This window comes from Megalobrama amblycephala, linkage group LG21, assembly GCF_018812025.1.
Source record: "Megalobrama amblycephala isolate DHTTF-2021 linkage group LG21, ASM1881202v1, whole genome shotgun sequence".
Taxonomy (NCBI): Eukaryota; Metazoa; Chordata; class Actinopteri; order Cypriniformes; family Xenocyprididae; genus Megalobrama; species Megalobrama amblycephala.
The window spans coordinates 14,659,858-14,677,991 of NC_063064.1; the positions used below are offsets into that span (position 1 = coordinate 14,659,858).

The 18,134-nt window shown below is 39.5% G+C and overlaps 1 protein-coding gene, 1 long non-coding RNA gene and 5 other non-coding genes across 8 annotated transcripts; 3 read left to right on the plus strand and 4 right to left on the minus strand.

Moving 5' to 3' along the window:
- Nucleotides 1–117: 117 nt before the first annotated feature.
- On the minus strand, nucleotides 118–15,349 carry LOC125256167. Of its 2 annotated transcripts, none has more exons than XR_007182067.1 (4): nucleotides 15,201–15,349; nucleotides 14,574–14,678; nucleotides 12,131–12,247; nucleotides 118–253 (listed from the first exon to the last, which is right to left on the minus strand). It is a non-coding gene; the product is annotated as an uncharacterized LOC125256167 (long non-coding RNA). The 2 variants fall into 2 exon arrangements; XR_007182068.1 differs by lacking the exon at nucleotides 15,201–15,349 and adding an exon at nucleotides 14,917–15,189.
- On the plus strand, nucleotides 8,865–8,937 carry trnav-cac. Its single transcript has one exon. It is a non-coding gene; the product is annotated as a tRNA-Val (tRNA).
- On the minus strand, nucleotides 9,290–9,362 carry trnav-aac. The gene has a single exon. It is a non-coding gene; the product is annotated as a tRNA-Val (tRNA).
- trnav-aac lies at nucleotides 10,768–10,840 on the minus strand. The gene has a single exon. It is a non-coding gene; the product is annotated as a tRNA-Val (tRNA).
- trnav-cac lies at nucleotides 11,053–11,125 on the plus strand. Its single transcript has one exon. It is a non-coding gene; the product is annotated as a tRNA-Val (tRNA).
- trnav-aac lies at nucleotides 11,802–11,874 on the minus strand. The gene has a single exon. It is a non-coding gene; the product is annotated as a tRNA-Val (tRNA).
- Nucleotides 15,350–15,422: 73 nt separating the features above from the next.
- Nucleotides 15,423–18,134, plus strand: LOC125257235 (A disintegrin and metalloproteinase with thrombospondin motifs 9-like). Its single transcript, XM_048173698.1, has 4 exons — nucleotides 15,423–15,429; nucleotides 15,524–15,567; nucleotides 16,975–17,079; nucleotides 17,699–18,134. The coding sequence occupies exons 1-4, from the start codon at nucleotides 15,423–15,425 to the stop codon at nucleotides 17,786–17,788; spliced, it is 246 nt and encodes an 81-aa protein (XP_048029655.1). The 3' UTR covers nucleotides 17,789–18,134.

The window sequence follows — 18,134 nt, forward strand, 5'->3', positions numbered from 1 at the left end:
GACACTTGCTAGATTCTTTTGAAAAAGTATCCCCAGGAACACATTATCCAACTGGGGAGTTTCTGTTCTCTTAGTTCCTGTATTTCGTGTATGCATGCTGGGAATGGACTCGTTCAACTTCAGACTTGTCGCATCATATCCATCCTCCCTCTACGAGGCCCTTTGATTATCCGTTCCTCTCTCATCCTGGATCCAGGGAAGCCTCTCTCTCTTTTCTCTTCAGCTCCCCTCGTGGTTCATTCGCTCAGTGAACCTGCCAGAAAATATGTCAATGTTTCTTTGGCTCAACAAGCAGATGTAGCAACTGTCATTCATTATGATTCAGAGACCGTTACATTCCCCCTTTTATATCGTAAATAATATTTGAGGCGAAAGGTGAAACAAATGAATAGAAAGTCTCATGTAAAAAATGATTACCTGTTATATGCTGGTCCCATTATCATGTATTATGTTGTTGGCATTGTATACTGTACATGTCCATATACGAATTATTTACATGAATATGATATGCTGTCAAAATGGTAATAAATTTAAAATTACAATAATTACCACAAGATTGGTCTATTCTTTTGTTTACTTTGACATACCCATCAATTCTTATATTAAGACATAATCAGCTTCATAATCAGACATAATCACCTCAAATGACACACTAATTAAGCTTGTGTTTATCAAGCAGTTGGACTTCACTGTGATTTTTTCCTCCCTTGTTCGCAGTGCTCTGCGTCCTGTGGGAGAGGATACAAATACTGTAACGTGACTTGTGTTAGTCACGCGGGCCAGCCAATCACAGAAGCGAACTGCTTGCACCAGCCCCTCCCACAAAAACAAAAGCGTTGCAGAGGTGGGAGGTGCCCCAAGTGGAAGACTGAGAGCTGGGAAGAGGTAAAATGGGTCAATAGCTACAAACTTCGTCTGGCCTTCAGATTAGCTCAAGAACAGTGCATACAGAGTTTCATGGAATGGGTTTCCATGGGCGAGCAGCTGCATCCAAGCCTTACATCACCAAGTGCAATGCAAAGCGCCGGATGCAGTGGTGTAAAGCACGCCGCCACTGGACTCTAGAGCAGTGGAGACGTGTTCTCTGGAGTGAAGAATCACGCTTCTCTGTCTGGCAATCCAATGGAAGAGTCTGGGTTTGGCGGTTGCCAGGAGAACGGTTCTTGCCTGACTGCATTGTGCCAAGTGTAAAGTTTGGTGGAGGGGGGATTATGGTGTGGGGTTGTTCTTCAGGTTTTGGGCTTGGCCCCTTAGTTCCAGTGAAAGGAACTCTTAATGCTTCAGCATACCAAGACATTTTGGACAATTTCATGCTCCCAACTTTGTGGGAACAGTTTGGGGGATGGCCCCTTCCTTTTCCAACACGACTGCGTACCAGTGCACAAAGCAAGGTCCATAAAGACATGGATGAGCGAGTTTGGTGTGGAGGAACTTGACTGGCCTGCACAGAGTCCTGACCTCAACCCGACAGAACACCTTTGGGATGAATTAGAGCGGAGACTGCGAGCCAGGCCTTCTCGTCCAACATCACTGCCTGACCTCACAAATGCGCTTCTAGAAGAATGGTCAAAAATTCCCATAAACACACTCCTAAACCTTGTGGAAAGTCTTCCCAGAAGAGTTAAAGCTGTTATAGGCTGCAAAGGGTGGGCCAACTCCATATTAAACCCTACGGATTAAGAATGGGATGTCATTAAAGTTCATGTACATGTAAAGGCAGGCATCCCAAAACTTTTGGCAATATAGTGTATATTTCAGTGGGTGGGTGTGGTTCAGGTAAACCCTACATTATGGGGTCAAAATTGTCCCCATAAAATGTCTGGTCCCAATGAGGAAAACAGCTTATAAATCATACTAAGTGATGTTTTTTTTTTTTTTTTTTTGTTAAATCTAAAATTGCTGAAAGTTTTCTGTGATGGGTAGGTTTAGGGTTAGGGGACAGAATATATAGTTTGTACACTATATGTCTTTGGAATGTCCCCATAAAACATGAAAAGCCAATGTGTGTATATATACACACTACGATTCAAAAGTTATATTATGAAATATTATTATAATTTAAAATGACTGTATTCTATTTTAAATATAATTTAAAATGATTTATTCCTGTTATGAAAACACTGAATTTTCATCATCATTACTCCTTCATTGTCACATGATTCTTCAGAAATCATTCTAATATGCAGATTCAGTGCTCAAGAAACATTTCTTCTTATTATCAATGTTCAAATCAGTTGTGTTGCTTAACATTTATGTTGAAACCGTGATACATTTTTTTTTTTTTTTGATGAATAGAAAGTTCTAAAAACAGCATTTATTTGAAATAGAAATCTTTTGTAACAATATAACAGTCTTTACTGTCACTTCTGATCAATTTAATGCATCCTTCCTGAAAAAAGGTATAATTTTTCCAAAAGAAATCTTACTGACACCATATTCTAGGTCATCAACAGCATCAAGATTCTGTCAGAGGTTTACAGGATCAGAGAATTTAGTAGATTTATGACTTTCACTGGAAGTAATGAGTATTTGAACAAACTAGAGGAGAACTCTGATTTGTTGCTGTATGTAAACAGAAAACAGAAATACAGAGTTGATGGACAGAGTTCCATTACTTACCAGTGTCGCTCTCTGTAGTGTTCATCATCATATGGAAATTGACTGAAGCACTGAGAAGTTTCTTGTGTTAGTGGTGACGAGCACAGGATGCAAGAGTCTAAATATTCCCATCTCCTTCGCCCACCCTCTACCCAACCTTGCCGAGTCACTAATTTTGTCACTACAGGTGGGGCAAAGCAGATTGGCAAGAGGTGAATATGTTAGAAAGAGTGAGAACTAAATGAAAGTGCACAAGAATGCATCTCAAACCATTCTTCCTGAGATGACATGGGTAAACTGCAATAGAGCACAATAGTGAATGCTCACTTTTTAGTATCCATGGTTCTGGAAGTAATTTTTCCTTTAAAAGGGATGGTTCAGCCAAAAATGAAAACTCTGTCACCATTTAATCACTCTCATGTTGTTCCAAACCTGTATGACGTTCTTTCTTCTTTGAAACATGACAGAAGATATTTTGTCCATACAATAGAAGTCAGTGATAACCAGAACTGTTTGGTAACCCACATTCTTCAAAATATCAAAAGAAAGAAAATCATACAGGTTTAATGATTAATGGATAAATGACAGAATTTTCATTTTGGGTTATTATGCCTTTAAATTTTCTTCATAAGAATTTCAGAAAAAAAAAAAAAAAAAATCATGACAAAAAATGAAAAAGATCATCACATTACAGAACATTTGTCACCTTTAAGGAGCTTATGATCAGGCAAGAGCTAGGACCCGTGTTAAAACTGAAAAAGCTTTCCAGCACTGGAGAGACGTTAGAAAGCATGAAGACCTGAAAATGGACACCCAGGTTGCTTTTTTCTCTTCAATACATTGGTTTGTTTTGGTGTTGATTTCAAATATCAACAGTGTTTCTCAGAAATCGTTTACTGCACCTTTAAGAGTTTAAAGGTGCCATCGAACGTTTTTTTACAAGATGTAATACAAGTCTAAGGTGTCCCCTGAATGTGTCTGTGAAGTTTCAGCTCAAATTACCCCATAGATTTTTTTTAATTCATTTTTTTAACTGCCTATTTTGGGGCATCATTAAATATGAGCTGATTTATGCTGTGCGGCCCCTTTAAATCTCGTGCTCTCCGCCCACGGAGCTCGCGACTGCCTTAAACAGTGCCTAAACAAAGTTTACACAGCTAAAAATAACCCTCAAATGGATCTTTAGAAAAGTGTTCGTCATGCATGCGGCATGTATGCGTCGGATTATGTGAGTATTGTATAATGTTATATTGTTTACATTTGATTCTGAATGAATTTGAGGCTGTGCTCTGTGGCTAACGGCTAATGCTACACTGTTGGAGAGATTTATAAAGAACGAAGTTGTGTTTATGAATTATACAGACTGCAAGTGTTTAAAAATGAAAATAGCGACGGCTCTTGTCTCCGTGAATACAGTAAGAAACGATGGTAACTTTAACCACATATAACAGTACATTAGCAACATGCTAACGAAACATTTAGAAAGACAATTTACAAATATCACTAAAAATATCATGATATCATGGATCATGTCAGTTATTATTGCTCCATCTGCCATTTTTCGCTATTGTTCTTGCTTGCTTACCTAGTCTGATGATTCGGCTGTGCACATCCAGACATTAATACTGGCTGCCCTTGTCTAATGCCTTTCATAATGTTGGGAACATGGGCTGGCATATGCAAATATTGGGGGCGTACACCCCGACTGTTACGTAACAGTCTGTGTTATGTTGAGATTCGCCTGTTCTTTCGGAGGTCTTTTAAACAAATGCTAAGATAAATTCAATTTTTCAATCGAGGGCACCTTTAAAGGTGCAGCAAATGATTTCTGAGAAACACTGTTTATATTTGGTGCTCGGTCTAATCAGTCTGATCCATGTTGTTTTTTCTACTATTTACAGAGCCTGGACCATGTACAGACATTTTTTTAGCACACATATTTAGCAAATATTCACAAAATTGATTGTTGGGTGATAATTTCAATTTTCCACTGCGTCTTTTTCAAGATGTCATTCCACCCATGTGTTTCTGGATGCAAGCGTTTCCTAGCGCCGGACGATGGTCACAATCACTGCCTCACATGTTTGGGCATTAGACATGCTGAGGCTGTGTTTGTGGATAGCTCATGTGGATGACTCATGTTCTCACTTCTGGGCCACCCCAGAAAAGGGCCACTTCAGCGAATAGCCAGGGTGACTTGAGGATCACAGTGAGGGCTTCCCCACTGAGACAATCTCTGTGGGCCCCTCACTCCTCTACAACACCGCAGCCGGTGGAGCTTCCGGTTGAGTGTGTGGGTCCAGAACCCTCAAGGCTGGAAGATTAGTTTCTCTGGGCAGCCCATGCTGTTCTCAGTGCCCTGCCCCGGTGCCATTCTCCATTCTTTCCTGGAGGAGCATGAGGAGGTTACCAGATCATGGACGACACTTTTTTCTGCTTGAAACTGGTCTGGTGCTTCCTCCGCCCTCACTACCTTTGATGCCAGAGCGGCCAAGGGCTATGTGGATATTCCTCCAGTGGAGCATCCTGTAGCGATGCAGTTGTGTCCTAAAAACACTTCCTGTAGGGGTAATCCACATCACCCATCCAAGGCCTGTAAGTTCTCGTCCGTTCTAATGGGCAAGGCTTACAAAGCCGCTGGACACGCTGCCTCCACCCTGCACGCCACGGCCCTCCAACAAGTCTACCAGGCCAAGGCTTTAAAGGAGTTGCACGAGGGTAGTGCTGACCTAGAGCTTTTACAACAAGTGCGCACTCCGACGGACCTTGCTCTACGAGCGACGAAAGTCACTGCGTGCACTCTGGGGCAGACGATGTCCACACTAGTGGTCCAGGAGTGCCATCTCTGGCTGAAACTGGCTGATATATGGGAGGCCGATAAATATCAGTTCTTGGACTGCCCTATCTCCCAGGTCGGCCTCTTCAGCAACGCAGTGGAGAATTTCACCCAATAGTTCTCCACCGCACTGAAACAGACAGAGGCGATAAAACACATCCTGCCGCGACAGCCAGCTGCAGCAGCCAGCAGCCTCCACCTAGGCAATAGCATGGAGCCGGGTGCAGGCAGGCTAGCAGTACCCAAAATTTCAATAAAAGAACAGTTTCCTCTACCTCTGGGTCCCAAGAGGATGGCGGCATGCAACGCTGTGTTTTGCCATCCTCAGCCCCCTCTTCTTTTGACAGTGGGCAGCAGTCCATGTGTCAAGGCTGCAAAGAAGCCGTCTCACACACCCTCTGCCCAACTGTGGAACCAGGTAAGTGTTGCCCCGCACACTCAGACTCCACCTCAGGCCACTATGCCATCCAGGTCACGTCTCTGTGCACCACACACTCAGACCCCACTTCGGGCCGTGATGAAGCCATCCGAGTCGAACCCATGTTCCACGTGGAGGGTGCGAAGGACTTAGGAGATCTACCACAAGCAGTGGTAACCTATTCATTGAGTTGTGTTCTCTCACTGGGAAGACCCCTGGAAATGCCCGGTCAGTGCTCTTCTTCCGGCATGATGGGTTGGAGCGAAGGCTGTCTCCTTCCACCCGAAAAGTGTATGTTGCCACACATCACGATGCAGTTGATAATACATTTTTGGGGAAGCACGACCTGATCATCAGGTTCTGAGGGGTGCGAGAAGGATAAGTCCTCCTTGCTCTCACCCCGTACCCCCTTGGATCTCTCACTTGTGCTAACAGCGCTTCAGAGAGACCCTTTTGAACATTTGCAGTCAGTTGAGTTAAAAATCCTGTCTATGAAGACAGTACTCCTGACTGCAGTGGCTTCCATCAAGAGGGTCGGGGACCTGCAAGCATTTTCGGTTGACGAATCGTGCCCGGAGTTCAGGCCGGCTAACTCTCATGTTATCCTGAGACCCGGCCCAAGGTTCCCACCACTCCATTTAGGGACCAGGTGGTGAACCTGCAAGCACTGCTCCTGGAGGAGGCAGACCCAGCCCTAGTGTTGCTCTGTCCCGTCTGCGCTTTGCGCCTGTATGTGGACCGAATACAGAGCTTCAGGAACTCAGATCAGCTCTTTGTCTGTTATGGAGGCCAGCAGAAGGGAAAGGCTGTCTCCAAGCAGAGGTTGGCCCACTGGATAGTAGATGACATCATCTTGATGTATCAGTCCCAAGGCGAGCTGTGCCCCCTTGGGTTGAGAGCTCACTCTACTAAGAGTGTTGCCTCCTCATAAGCGTTGGCACATGGTGCCTCACTGACAGATATTTGTAGAGCTGCGGGCTGGGCGATACCAAACAAGTTTGCTAGATTCCATAACCATTGTGTAGAGCCAGTTTCCTCTTATGTGCTTGTCTCAACTAGCCAGTAACACCTGAGACTCAGTGTCGGCTTGCTGTGCCATTCCCCTCCTATGGACCAGATAAGTGCGTTTATTGCTCCAGTAAGTTCCCGGTTGGTGAACCCTGTTGAGTTCCTCCACCACCTTTGGCAGTTAGGGACCCATATGTTGTGATCCCCACAGTGATCGCATATGAATATTCTTCTACAGTACAGCTCCCCATGGTGAGCCTGTCTTTCCCTTGGCAGATTCTACTCTGCTGTCCCTGTCCCTGTTGACTCCCTCCTAACTTGGCTGGAGCCTCAGAGACATGTCACATGTTGCACTGCCTAATTGCCTTTCCCGCTAAGGAAGAGCACACTTTCCCAGTATTATCCAGTCTCTCTGAATGGGTCATGTGGAACAGCAGTGATAGATTTTCTCAGCGTAAGCCCTGTCCCATCTTCCGCCCTAGGCGGCAGGGGGATTAGGAAGCTTATGCAGGGCACTAAGAGGCAGCAATAGTGCCGTTTTGTTATGGATCCCAATTCATTGGTTCAGTTCCGATGTGACATTGAATGTGACTGACTGAAAGGGAACGTCTCGGTTACTTATACAACCCTCTGAGGGAGGGAATGAAAACGTCATGTCCCGTCGCCACAATTGCTGTACCTTCGCTGAAGCACCGGGTCACTAGTTCGGCTCCTCATCAAAAAACAAATGTGTGCACGCCAATGTGTATTGGTTCGTTTAGTTTAAACTCTAAGGTGAATGGGCTCTCAGGCAAGATACTAATTCATCAGTTTAGTTCAGATGTTACATCTACGTTCCCTCGTTCAGGGAACAAGGGTTACATACATAACGAGACATTTTTGAAACTTCTGAAATCACAAAATTAATTTTATAATTTTACCTATATCAACACTCCCATTTTCTGCTAATAATATATTATAGTTATTTTAATATTATATTGTATTGTGTTGGACAGTGGGGGACCTTTAAGTCAAAAAGGCTGAGAACCACAGGTCTACAGAAAAAGTTTCAGAAAACAAAAACGGTTCTGTAAAACTCAAATCTGGGTCATTTAGCAGCATGAAATCTCAGCACTTAAATGAAATGTAATTAGTTGAGTGCACCGCTCTAGAGAACACCTCCACTTCTTCCCAGCCCCCACCCCCCCTAGCTGGAGCCTATTAGAGTAGCTCACTTCGCCTGTCGGATGCTTGATGGGCCAAGTTACCACGCACAAAGCTTGGTGCTGCTCACTGTCAAAAATTTACAGCATATGACAGGATTCCCAGAAACAGGCACCTCTCTTCCTACTTCCTATACTTTCTCTGCATTTGAAGTTAACCCTATAGTAGTGTTCAAGATTGGGTTAGGATTCATCATACCTTATAATAATAGCTGAACTTTACTTATAAGACCACCAAATGCAGAGTGAATACATAGATGATTTAAATTAAACAAAATAAATGTTTTAAATTACAATAGATGTTTTAAATTAACAAAATGTATTTGAAGTTATTCTGAATAACTATTTATACTGAATAAGTAGATTATGTGTTTTGTAAAGTATGCATTAATAATTCTCCAAATACAAGGATAATTTACAGTAATATTTTACTGCTCTCCACATCCGGTTAGTCAAATTTTCATTTTTGGGTGAACTATCCCTTTAATGCTGGACAGTATATACTGTGAGTTTTTTAAATGCTGGTAATCAAATACGGTTTTAATTATGATTAAAATATTAAACTGTAATACTACTAACCATTGGAAATTGTATTCTGGTTTATCTCAAACCGGTAACCATTTCATCCCTACTTTTAACACTCAAACTAGAGTGTGCTCTGTGACCCCTAGTAAATCTTTAGCGACTCTCGGGTTGGGAAACACTGGTCTAGGTAAACTTTTGCCACCTTGAGAAGTGGCAAAAAGTCCTTCAAACATGAATTTGATTTTTCAGATTGCAATATGAGCTGAAAAACATGGGTGTTTCCGTAGTGTAGTGGTTATCACGTTCGCCTCACACGCGAAAGGTCCCCGGTTCGAAACCGGGCGGAAACAATGTGTGGCTTTTTGAAATTAGTGCCTCACTGAAAATAAATCTATAAACAAAGTGAGGCTTTTTCAAAGTGTAAAATTGGTGAGGAGTGCCCACATATCACATAAAAAAATTGTTTCGAAAGGACAAGAAAAATTTAGCATCCAGGTTTCAGTAAGCGGAAAGAACGTTGCTTTTTAAAATAAGCACCTGACTGAAAATAGTTCTTTAAACAGGAAGGATTTGACACAGTTTCAGGGTACAAAATGACAACCAGCAGAGTCGACTACAACTACTAATTTGGCCTAGAAGAGGACACGCCATCTATCCAAATCAATTCATCGACAGGAGAGAGATAAGCAACTTTAAAAACCTTGTTTCCGCCCGGTCTCGAACCGGGGACCTTTCGCGTGTTAGGCGAACGTGATAACCACTACACTACGGAAACACATGCTACTATCACTGCCACTGCCATAGTGATTTGTGGGGGAAACTGAATGGGCTTTGTGAGTTTAAATTGATGATAATTACATCAAACTGTAATAGAGTACCTCAGAGATTACATGTTTTAGCATTTTAGATCTTGCGGTTCCATCGCCCTAAAGTCTATGGGTTTTTGCTAAATCGCCTGAAATAAGGTCTGTGGTTAACAAAGCCTCTAAATATTTTCACGTTTTGATCTATGAAATAAAACACACCAGTTATAACCCGCTTATGATTTTTTAAACCTTTATTGTGTCTTATAAACAACAGTTGCTAACAAGTTGCTAAAAGGGACTACTTCCTTTGGCGGGGACTTTAGACGTCATCATGACAAACAGGACATTTGGACAGCATTTCTCATAAAAAAGTGGATAAGTATTCATATACAGCGCAGATCATAATCAGCGAGCATGTTTTTAAATAAAGTTTGAGGAAGCTTGGTGGTGGTGACGTTGATCCGCGACCATGGTGTGCTGTAGTCCGTTTATAGCCTACTGTTAACTTTTTATATCTGACGACTTTATTTAGGCTTCAAAATGTATAAATGTTGTGTTAACTTATAAAGATTATCTTGATAGACAAAACGTGTAAGTGTCATAACCCTTTGTTAAACACAGAGCTTATTTTTTGTGATTTTCCAAAAGTCTATGGGAAAAATGCACAGGCTCTATACTATAGAACAATAATTATGATATATCATCATAAACAATACATATCACACACCCCTACGCACAAAGAATGAACTTAAAAACGGAACTGACATTTACCCAGTTACCCAGTTCAGGAGTATGTAATACGCTGTCATAAATGCCGCAAATTGTCACATGAACAAGCAAATCAACAAAGAAAGAATAATAAAAATAATATGTTGGATATATAATAATATGCTGGGAATTGTATTGTGGTTTACTGTCAAACCATTAACCGTTTTATCTCTATTTCTAACACTCAAACTAGAGTGTGATTAGGGGCCGCTCGTAAATTCTTTAGCGACCCCCAGGTTGGGAAACAATGGTCTAGATACTTGAGAAGTGGTGAGAAGAAGCGTATTTGATTTTTTTTAGATTATACATCTCTGTTTTAAAGGTATATTACAGATTCTACTGAATGCACCAGAGTTTGGAAAGAAGACTGCAGTATGAACTGTGACTGAAATTTAAAACTGTAGCATCTAGGTTTCCTTAGACAGAAAGAACATGTTGCTTTTTCAAATGAGCACCTGACTGAAAATAGTTCTTCAAACAGGGAGTCAATTTGACACCGTTTCAAAGTCCAAAATGACGACCAGCATAGTCAGCTACAACTATTAATTTGGCCTGGATGAGGACTCTATCCAAATCAATTCATTAACAGGAGAACTTTTAAAACCATGTTTCCGCCCGGTCTCGAACCGGGGACCTTTCGCGTGTTAGGCGAACGTGATAACCACTACACTACGGAAACATGTGCTACTACCACTACCATGGGGGTGGGGATTTGTGGGGCAACTGAAGGGGCTTTGTGGGTTTAAACTGACAAGGAAACACTGATCTAGATAAACTTTTGCCACAAGTGGCAAAAAGTCCTTCATGTATGCATTTTATTTTTCAGAATAAACATCTCTGCTGCAAAGGTATGTTACAGAATCTTGATAGTACAAGTATGTTGTCATGGGTGTTTCCGTAGTGTAGTGGTTATCACGTTCGCCTCACACGCGAAAGGTCCCCGGTTCGAAACCGGGCGGAAACAATATGTGGCTTTTTGAAATGAGTGCCTCACTGAAAAGAGTTCAAACAAAGTGTGGCTTTTTGCTTGCATCAAGGTTTCTGTAATGTAGTGTTCATCACATTGCTTAACTTAATTTAGCTCAACATTTATGTTATTTTTTTTTAAGTGGCAGTCAGCACTTTGACATTTTCAATCTGTAAATTAATTATGTAAATGTAGTAAATTTAATAACAAAATTGTTTAATAGTAACAGTTATTACTTTTTTTAATGTTTATTATATATTAATATATTAAATAAGTAAAGTCCCACTGTAGTCAATTATTTTATCCCTTAAAACTCCTCCTTGGTCACCAAAATGACATATTTAAACTTTTTTTTTTCTTCATGAAGAGTGAATTACACAGGGTCGACTACAAGTCGATATATCAGAATGTATAACAGACATTTAAACAACATTCAAAACTTGATTTTCATCACATGGGGTCTTTACCCTGCCACGGAAATGATGAAACAGCGCCATGAAATCTACTTGTGGCTAAAAATGTATTGTATCCTTAATGTTAAGCACTACCATAGAGTATAAAGGAGAAAAGTTAAGCTTAACAATTTCCCCCATTTCTAAACAGAAACTTTTTCCAAACAGAATTTTTTTTTTTTCTTTTAGTCCAAAGAATTTTGAACAAAAATTTAAAAATTTGTTTCCGCCCGGTCTCGAACCGGGGACCTTTCGCGTGTTAGGCGAACGTGATAACCACTACACTACGGAAACTCCTGATTCTGCTTCAGGGGGTTTGAGGGACAATTGCAAAGAGGTGATGAGTTGTTGAAAACCTAATAATTATTTAAATCATAACATTAAATAAACTGATTTTTGGAAACAAAAATTTTGGAATTGCCATACTCGTTACAGACCAGAAAATAGGTGAGGAACTCTTTCTAGTTAAAAATAATTCCTGATTTAAGAATAAGAATAATCCTGATTTAAGAGAACTTAGTACTTTAGGAAATATAAAATTTTTACTTACCTCTTCTGCTTCTCAGATCTACTGTTCAGAGATGAACTCTGACAATCCTAAGGAGTATATCACATTGATCATAGGAGAAGAAGAGAACTTCTCTAAGGTCTTCGAATACAGGTGCCTCTGCATTTGAAACATTAAAGGATTAGTACACCCAAAAATAAAAATTCTGTCATTAATTACTCACCCTGTCATTAATTACTCACCCTGTTGAATAAAGTCGTTATTTTTGTTTTGTTCTTGCACACTAAAAGTATTCTTCATAAAATTAAGGTTGAACCACTACAGTCACATGGACTATTTTAACAATGTCTTTACTACCTTTCTGGAACCTGAACATGGTGGTTAAATTGCTTTTTATGGACGAGTCATATATCTCTCAGATTTCATCAAAAATATCTTAATTTGTGTTCCGATGATGAACGAAGGTCTTACAGATGTGGAACGAAATGAGGGTGAGTAATTAATGACAGCATTTTCATTTTTGGGTGACATTAAATAGTGACATTTGTGCATGTCACAAATAAGCATGATATAAAATATAAAGGGTCCGGTTTCACAGACAGGTCTTTAGATTAAGCCAGGATTAGGCCTTAGTTCAATCAGGACATTCAAATAGCTTTTTTAAAAATGTGCCTTAGAAAAAAAAAAAAAAATTACTGGTGTGCATATTGAGACAAAACAATGGCACTAACATATTTTTATGATATGTCAGTGCAAGATGCTTTCAGTTAAGACAGCTCAAACATGCATTTTAGTCTTGGACTAGACTTAAGCCTTGTCTGTGAATCCGGGGAAAGATCTGTAACACAGGTTAAATGAATTTTCTAGGTTAAATAGGCTTCCATTGCAAGTGTATAAATATCAATGCACAAATTTTCTATTTAACTCAATGGAGCAACATTACATTGTTTGTGTTGTTGTCCAGGCTGATGGACCCCACACAGTGTCTATCCAACCTAAGCAGGAGAGAAGATTACCAGTGTCGCAGAGACTATATAGCCACTGGTCTCTCTACCTTCAAGAGAGTCAGAGTGGAGCTTAACAAAATGATCATTATTTATAAGTAAGCCCAAGCCTAACTAATACAAATTTAGCTAGATATTATTTTTAGATAAGGCCAGGGCCCTTGTTCACCCATTTATTGCTTTTTAATATTGCTATATTAAATTAATAAATGTATCATTTTCATTTGCATAGCCACAGACTTGAAATTTGCCTACATCCATGAAGGCCATAGGATTCCTTTGGCCACGGCAGGAGATTGTTACAGTGCTGCCCGTTGTCCACAGGTAGACAGCACACCAGGTTAAAACCACGAATACTGAATTTCCAACTTTCTCACACTCTGGAAATAAAGTGACAATCTAACAATGCGTAAATTCTGGAAGATAACATAATGTGGTAGGCTCTTAGGGCTGGGCGATACGATATATAATCATATATCGACAATGTCCTATCGCAATGTTGATAATAAAAATCAGTTACAGATGATAATCACCAATATCGAGAAAAATATTAATAATATATTTAACACTCCCGTAGTTACCATGCACTTATTTATTCACATGCAATAGCATGAATGAAATATTTTGTAGCCTATTGCAAATTAATGGGTTAGGAATAAAAAATCTATTCTGGAATCACGTAGTTTACTTACAAGGCCAGGAATCGAATATGCCTACTCGTTATAAAACTAATATTTCGATTTTGCTTATTAATAATGGGATTTTATTTTTAAACCATTCTTTAAGCACGAGACGAAGCAGACAACACTTCTGTGCCCGCGCTGTTTTCTGAGCTGCGCACACAACCAAAGCGTGCGGTTGTGTCTAGAAGGGCTACAGCAACGACCGGAAGTGAGGCAAAATTTCACGATAAAATAACAATAACAGTAAATTAACCTAACGTTACCCTACCTACACCTACCCCCAACCCTAAACCTACCCTTACAATAATGCAAATACAGTAATTAAATGACCCAATTAATTTTGCACATTAGTATCCGTAAGTTAGCTGTATCACAGAGAGCCGTCTTATAGGCTATTTTGTGGACAAATACAAACAAAATTGTCCAAATATCCCCGTAAACACAGTTTTGTCACGTACACGGTTGAGAAAGAAAATGTGTGTGTAACAGATTGAATTTGTAGATTGACATCAATCAACAGGCCTACCCGCTAAGGATGTTCATGTCGGTTTTAACCGAAAAGATTGTTAAATTAGAATTAAATTAGAATGGATATGCGTCTATGACTCATTAAAAATAACAAAATTTGTTTTTTCAAGGGTTTCGTTTTACATGCGCAAATACCAGCATAAACAACTTAAAATACTCTGTCATTTATGTTCATCCATAAACTGTAAAGAGTCTAATTCTATCTGTGAACACTCACAATAAAAACAAAACATTGTGTTTTTGTAAAATATAGAAAACAGGTAACATTACCGCTTTCTGCCGTCTCAGTTCTCATTTCCTTGAATGTGTTTTCACTGGTTCAAGGATCAGCTCAAGTGATCACGTCGGCGCCTCGCGCGCACACGTCATCGCAGACTGTTCATTATCAAATTAAAGGAAAAATAAAATACACAAATAACATTTGTAATTACTTTTTTTTTTTCAAATAAATAATGCAGCATTTTTTTTTATAATTTCGTTATAAGAGGCCTATAAGGACACCTCTGAGCTCTGAAAACATGAGGAAACAAAATTTGGTCATGCAGAAGGAACCAATTTGGTTTTAATTGTTAATTTTAGAGAAAGTTTACAAGTTAAAAAACAGCTAACTTACACGTTAAAATGAAGGAAATTCAACTCATCATCATGAAGGCGACAACACCAAAAATGAAAGAGAAACATCGGACCTTGTTCGGCGAGCATCCGTTATAAAACACTCAAAGTACATTAATTTCGACAACTACGTGAATATATTGAACTGTGTTAATGCAGAAATACGATGTCATAGCGATCAGTGAGTCGAGCGCGCACATGCACGGTTTGTTTGCGCATCAATAAATTCGGACTCGCGCGCGCGCCTAATGTACGACTCCTGTATGTCACTGTAATCGTCTTTACCTTCATTACAATCGCCATCCATGAAACCCTTTTAGCGACACTGGTTTTCTTTTTCCAACTGAGAGAGTTTGCGTTTTGAGCCACCGTTCAGCCAGTATTTTACAGCAGCACGATGAGAAACGGCCTGGGCTGATCCGAAACAATCACAAAATACATAGAGCCTAGAGGTGATGCTTTGTTTTAAATGTTTTATTTATTTATTTACTTAATTTATCTCTTCTAATGCAACGTATTAATAATACAATTAATGAATTGTATTAATATATTTAAATTAATTTTAAGTTATCTCGCGACCCACCTGGAGGATCACTGAGGACCCCTAGTGGGCCGCGGACCACAGGTTGAAAACCACTGGCCTACAGATAAGGTAGCACAGTAAATATTACATTTATATGAATGCATTAGTAAGAGAGCAATTGCGTGTGAATTACAGCGTCTCTTTACTAATAGTGAAGCTGTGGGTTTTAGTTACTAAGAAATATATGCAAGAACTCTCAAGTTTAAGAGCTATACTGTATGTGTCTGCGTTAGCATGCATTAGTTTAGAATGGAGATTAATTTACCTGTACAATAAGCTGTTTAAAACGATTCTCCCGTTCAATTTCAAGCATCCAGATGGTATAATCACACATGTCTTGTGGAGCGCTCACAGCTAGAGTATGCATTTATTTGTCATTTTGGAAACTGAGCGTAATTTGTGGACTTTAAAGATTTCTTACGCTGTTGCGCTTGCGCCCTCTATAGGACCAGCGACTTGTCGACGTCAAGTGTAAAGCGTAAAGTGTACTTTAAAGGGTTAGTTCACCCAAAAATGAAAATTCTGTCATTAATTATTCACCCTCATGCCGTTCCACACCTGTAAGACCTTCGTTAATCTTCGGAACACAAATTAAGATATTTTAGTTGAAATCTGATGGCTCCGTGAGGCCTTCATAGGGAGCAATGACATTTCCTCTCTCAAGATCCATAAAGGTACTAAAAACACATTTAAATCAGTTCATGTGAGTACAGTGGTTCAATATTAATATTATAAAGCGACGAGAATATTTTTGGTGCTCCAAAAAAAATAAAAAATAAAAATAACGACTTATTTAGTGATGGCCAATTTCAAAACACTGCTTCATGAAGCATCGGAGCACAAATGAATCAGTGTGTCGAATCATGATTCAGATCGCGTGTCAAACTGCCAACGGCTGAAATCACGTGACTTTGGCGCTCCGAACAGCAGATTCGATACACTGATTCATTTATGATCCGATGCTTCCTGAAGCATTGTTTTGAAATCGGCCATCACTAAATAAGTTGTTATTTTGTTTTTTTGGCGCACCAAAAATATTCTCATCGCTTTATAATATTAATATTGAACCACTGTACTCACATGAACCGATTTAAATATGTTTTTAGTACCTTTATGGATCTTGAGAGAGGAAATGTCATTGCTCCCTATGGAGGCCTCACTGAGCCATCGGATTTCAACAAAAATATCTTAATTTGTGTTCCGAAGATTAACGAAGATCGGGTGTAGAACGGCACGAGGGTGAGTAATTAATGACAAAATTTTCATTTTTGGGTGAACTAACCCTTTAATTTATCACTCATTTTATAGCATTTTTAGACTACTCTTTGTAGTTTTATTTTTATTTTTGACGTGTTTGTTTTTTGATTAGTTTTCTCAAAAATTCTAATTTTAATATAGGCCTAGTATGAGGTTGCTACTACTACCACCTTGGAAGAAAAATGTTGTGACTGCACAAACAATGTGCTCTTTTTTCAGGGCCGGTTCAGGATCAACCTCTCAGGAACAGGATTAAAGGTGGCAGATAACACTAAGTGGATTTCCCAAGGGAACTATGCCATGGCTGACATACACAGGTCTCGGGTAATTCCGACACAATCCACTGACTTCCAGAACACTGACTCACATAGTGAAATCATGCATTAATAGTTCTTTTGAATACACATTCTTACCAAAATTGCTAATTATATCAACAGTACATTTTTACCCATTAGGATGTTGGTAATTGTAAATTTCCTTTTTAAGATAAAATTGTTTCTTGTAGTTTTAACAACAATGTATCTTTGGGAAATACTTCTAATGCACACCAGAAGAACTAATGATAAGAGTAAAATGAGTGGAAGTTCACCAGACCGTGTGCTGTTTCTGGCTGTGTGGCACCTGCAACTCTGAATGAATAGTACATGAAGTATTTTGCCCCTTTTTGGCTTAGAATTTGTTTTCCAGCAGGTGCAGAGAACTTCATACACCTCATCCATCTTATTTGGTACGAGTGTCCTGTTAAACACAATTGAACAGCTGCTGTCCAGAGTCAATCCTTCTTGAAATCAACAGAGAGAGACTTTTTTGGCAGAGATGAAAAAGAATCCAGTTCAATGTTATAAATAAAGAGCTTTTATTCTAAATTATTCGTTCAACGTTGTTAGGGGTATTAGCTGTTTCTGCAAGAAAACTTGACATGCAGTTTTTCTTGTATCCACAGGATGGCAGTAGAGTTTCTAGGATTTGTGGTGGTAATTGTGGAAAATGCACTCCCTCCTCCATCTCTGGACTTGTTGTTGAAGTTTCATGATGCAAGTGGTCAGAACAGCAGGAGTGTGTATGTTCTATTTCTATATATTACTGTCGATTTTAATTTCTTTGAAGTTTTAGTGGGTCTCATGTCTATGGTGCTAAAGAAAACAAACTTTTTTTTTTAATTTAAATTTTTATAAGATTCTACACTTGTTTTAAAAATGTTATGTGTATTATTTCTTAGGTGCCATACAATTCAGTTGTGAGCCATACAATGTTTTGAGACACCAGTATACCTTCTTGGCATCTATATTACTATACTACTGTTCAAAAGTAGTATAGTTTGTTTGTTTTTAAGTCTCCTATCTTCTCACCAAAGCTGCATTTATTCGATCAAAAATGCA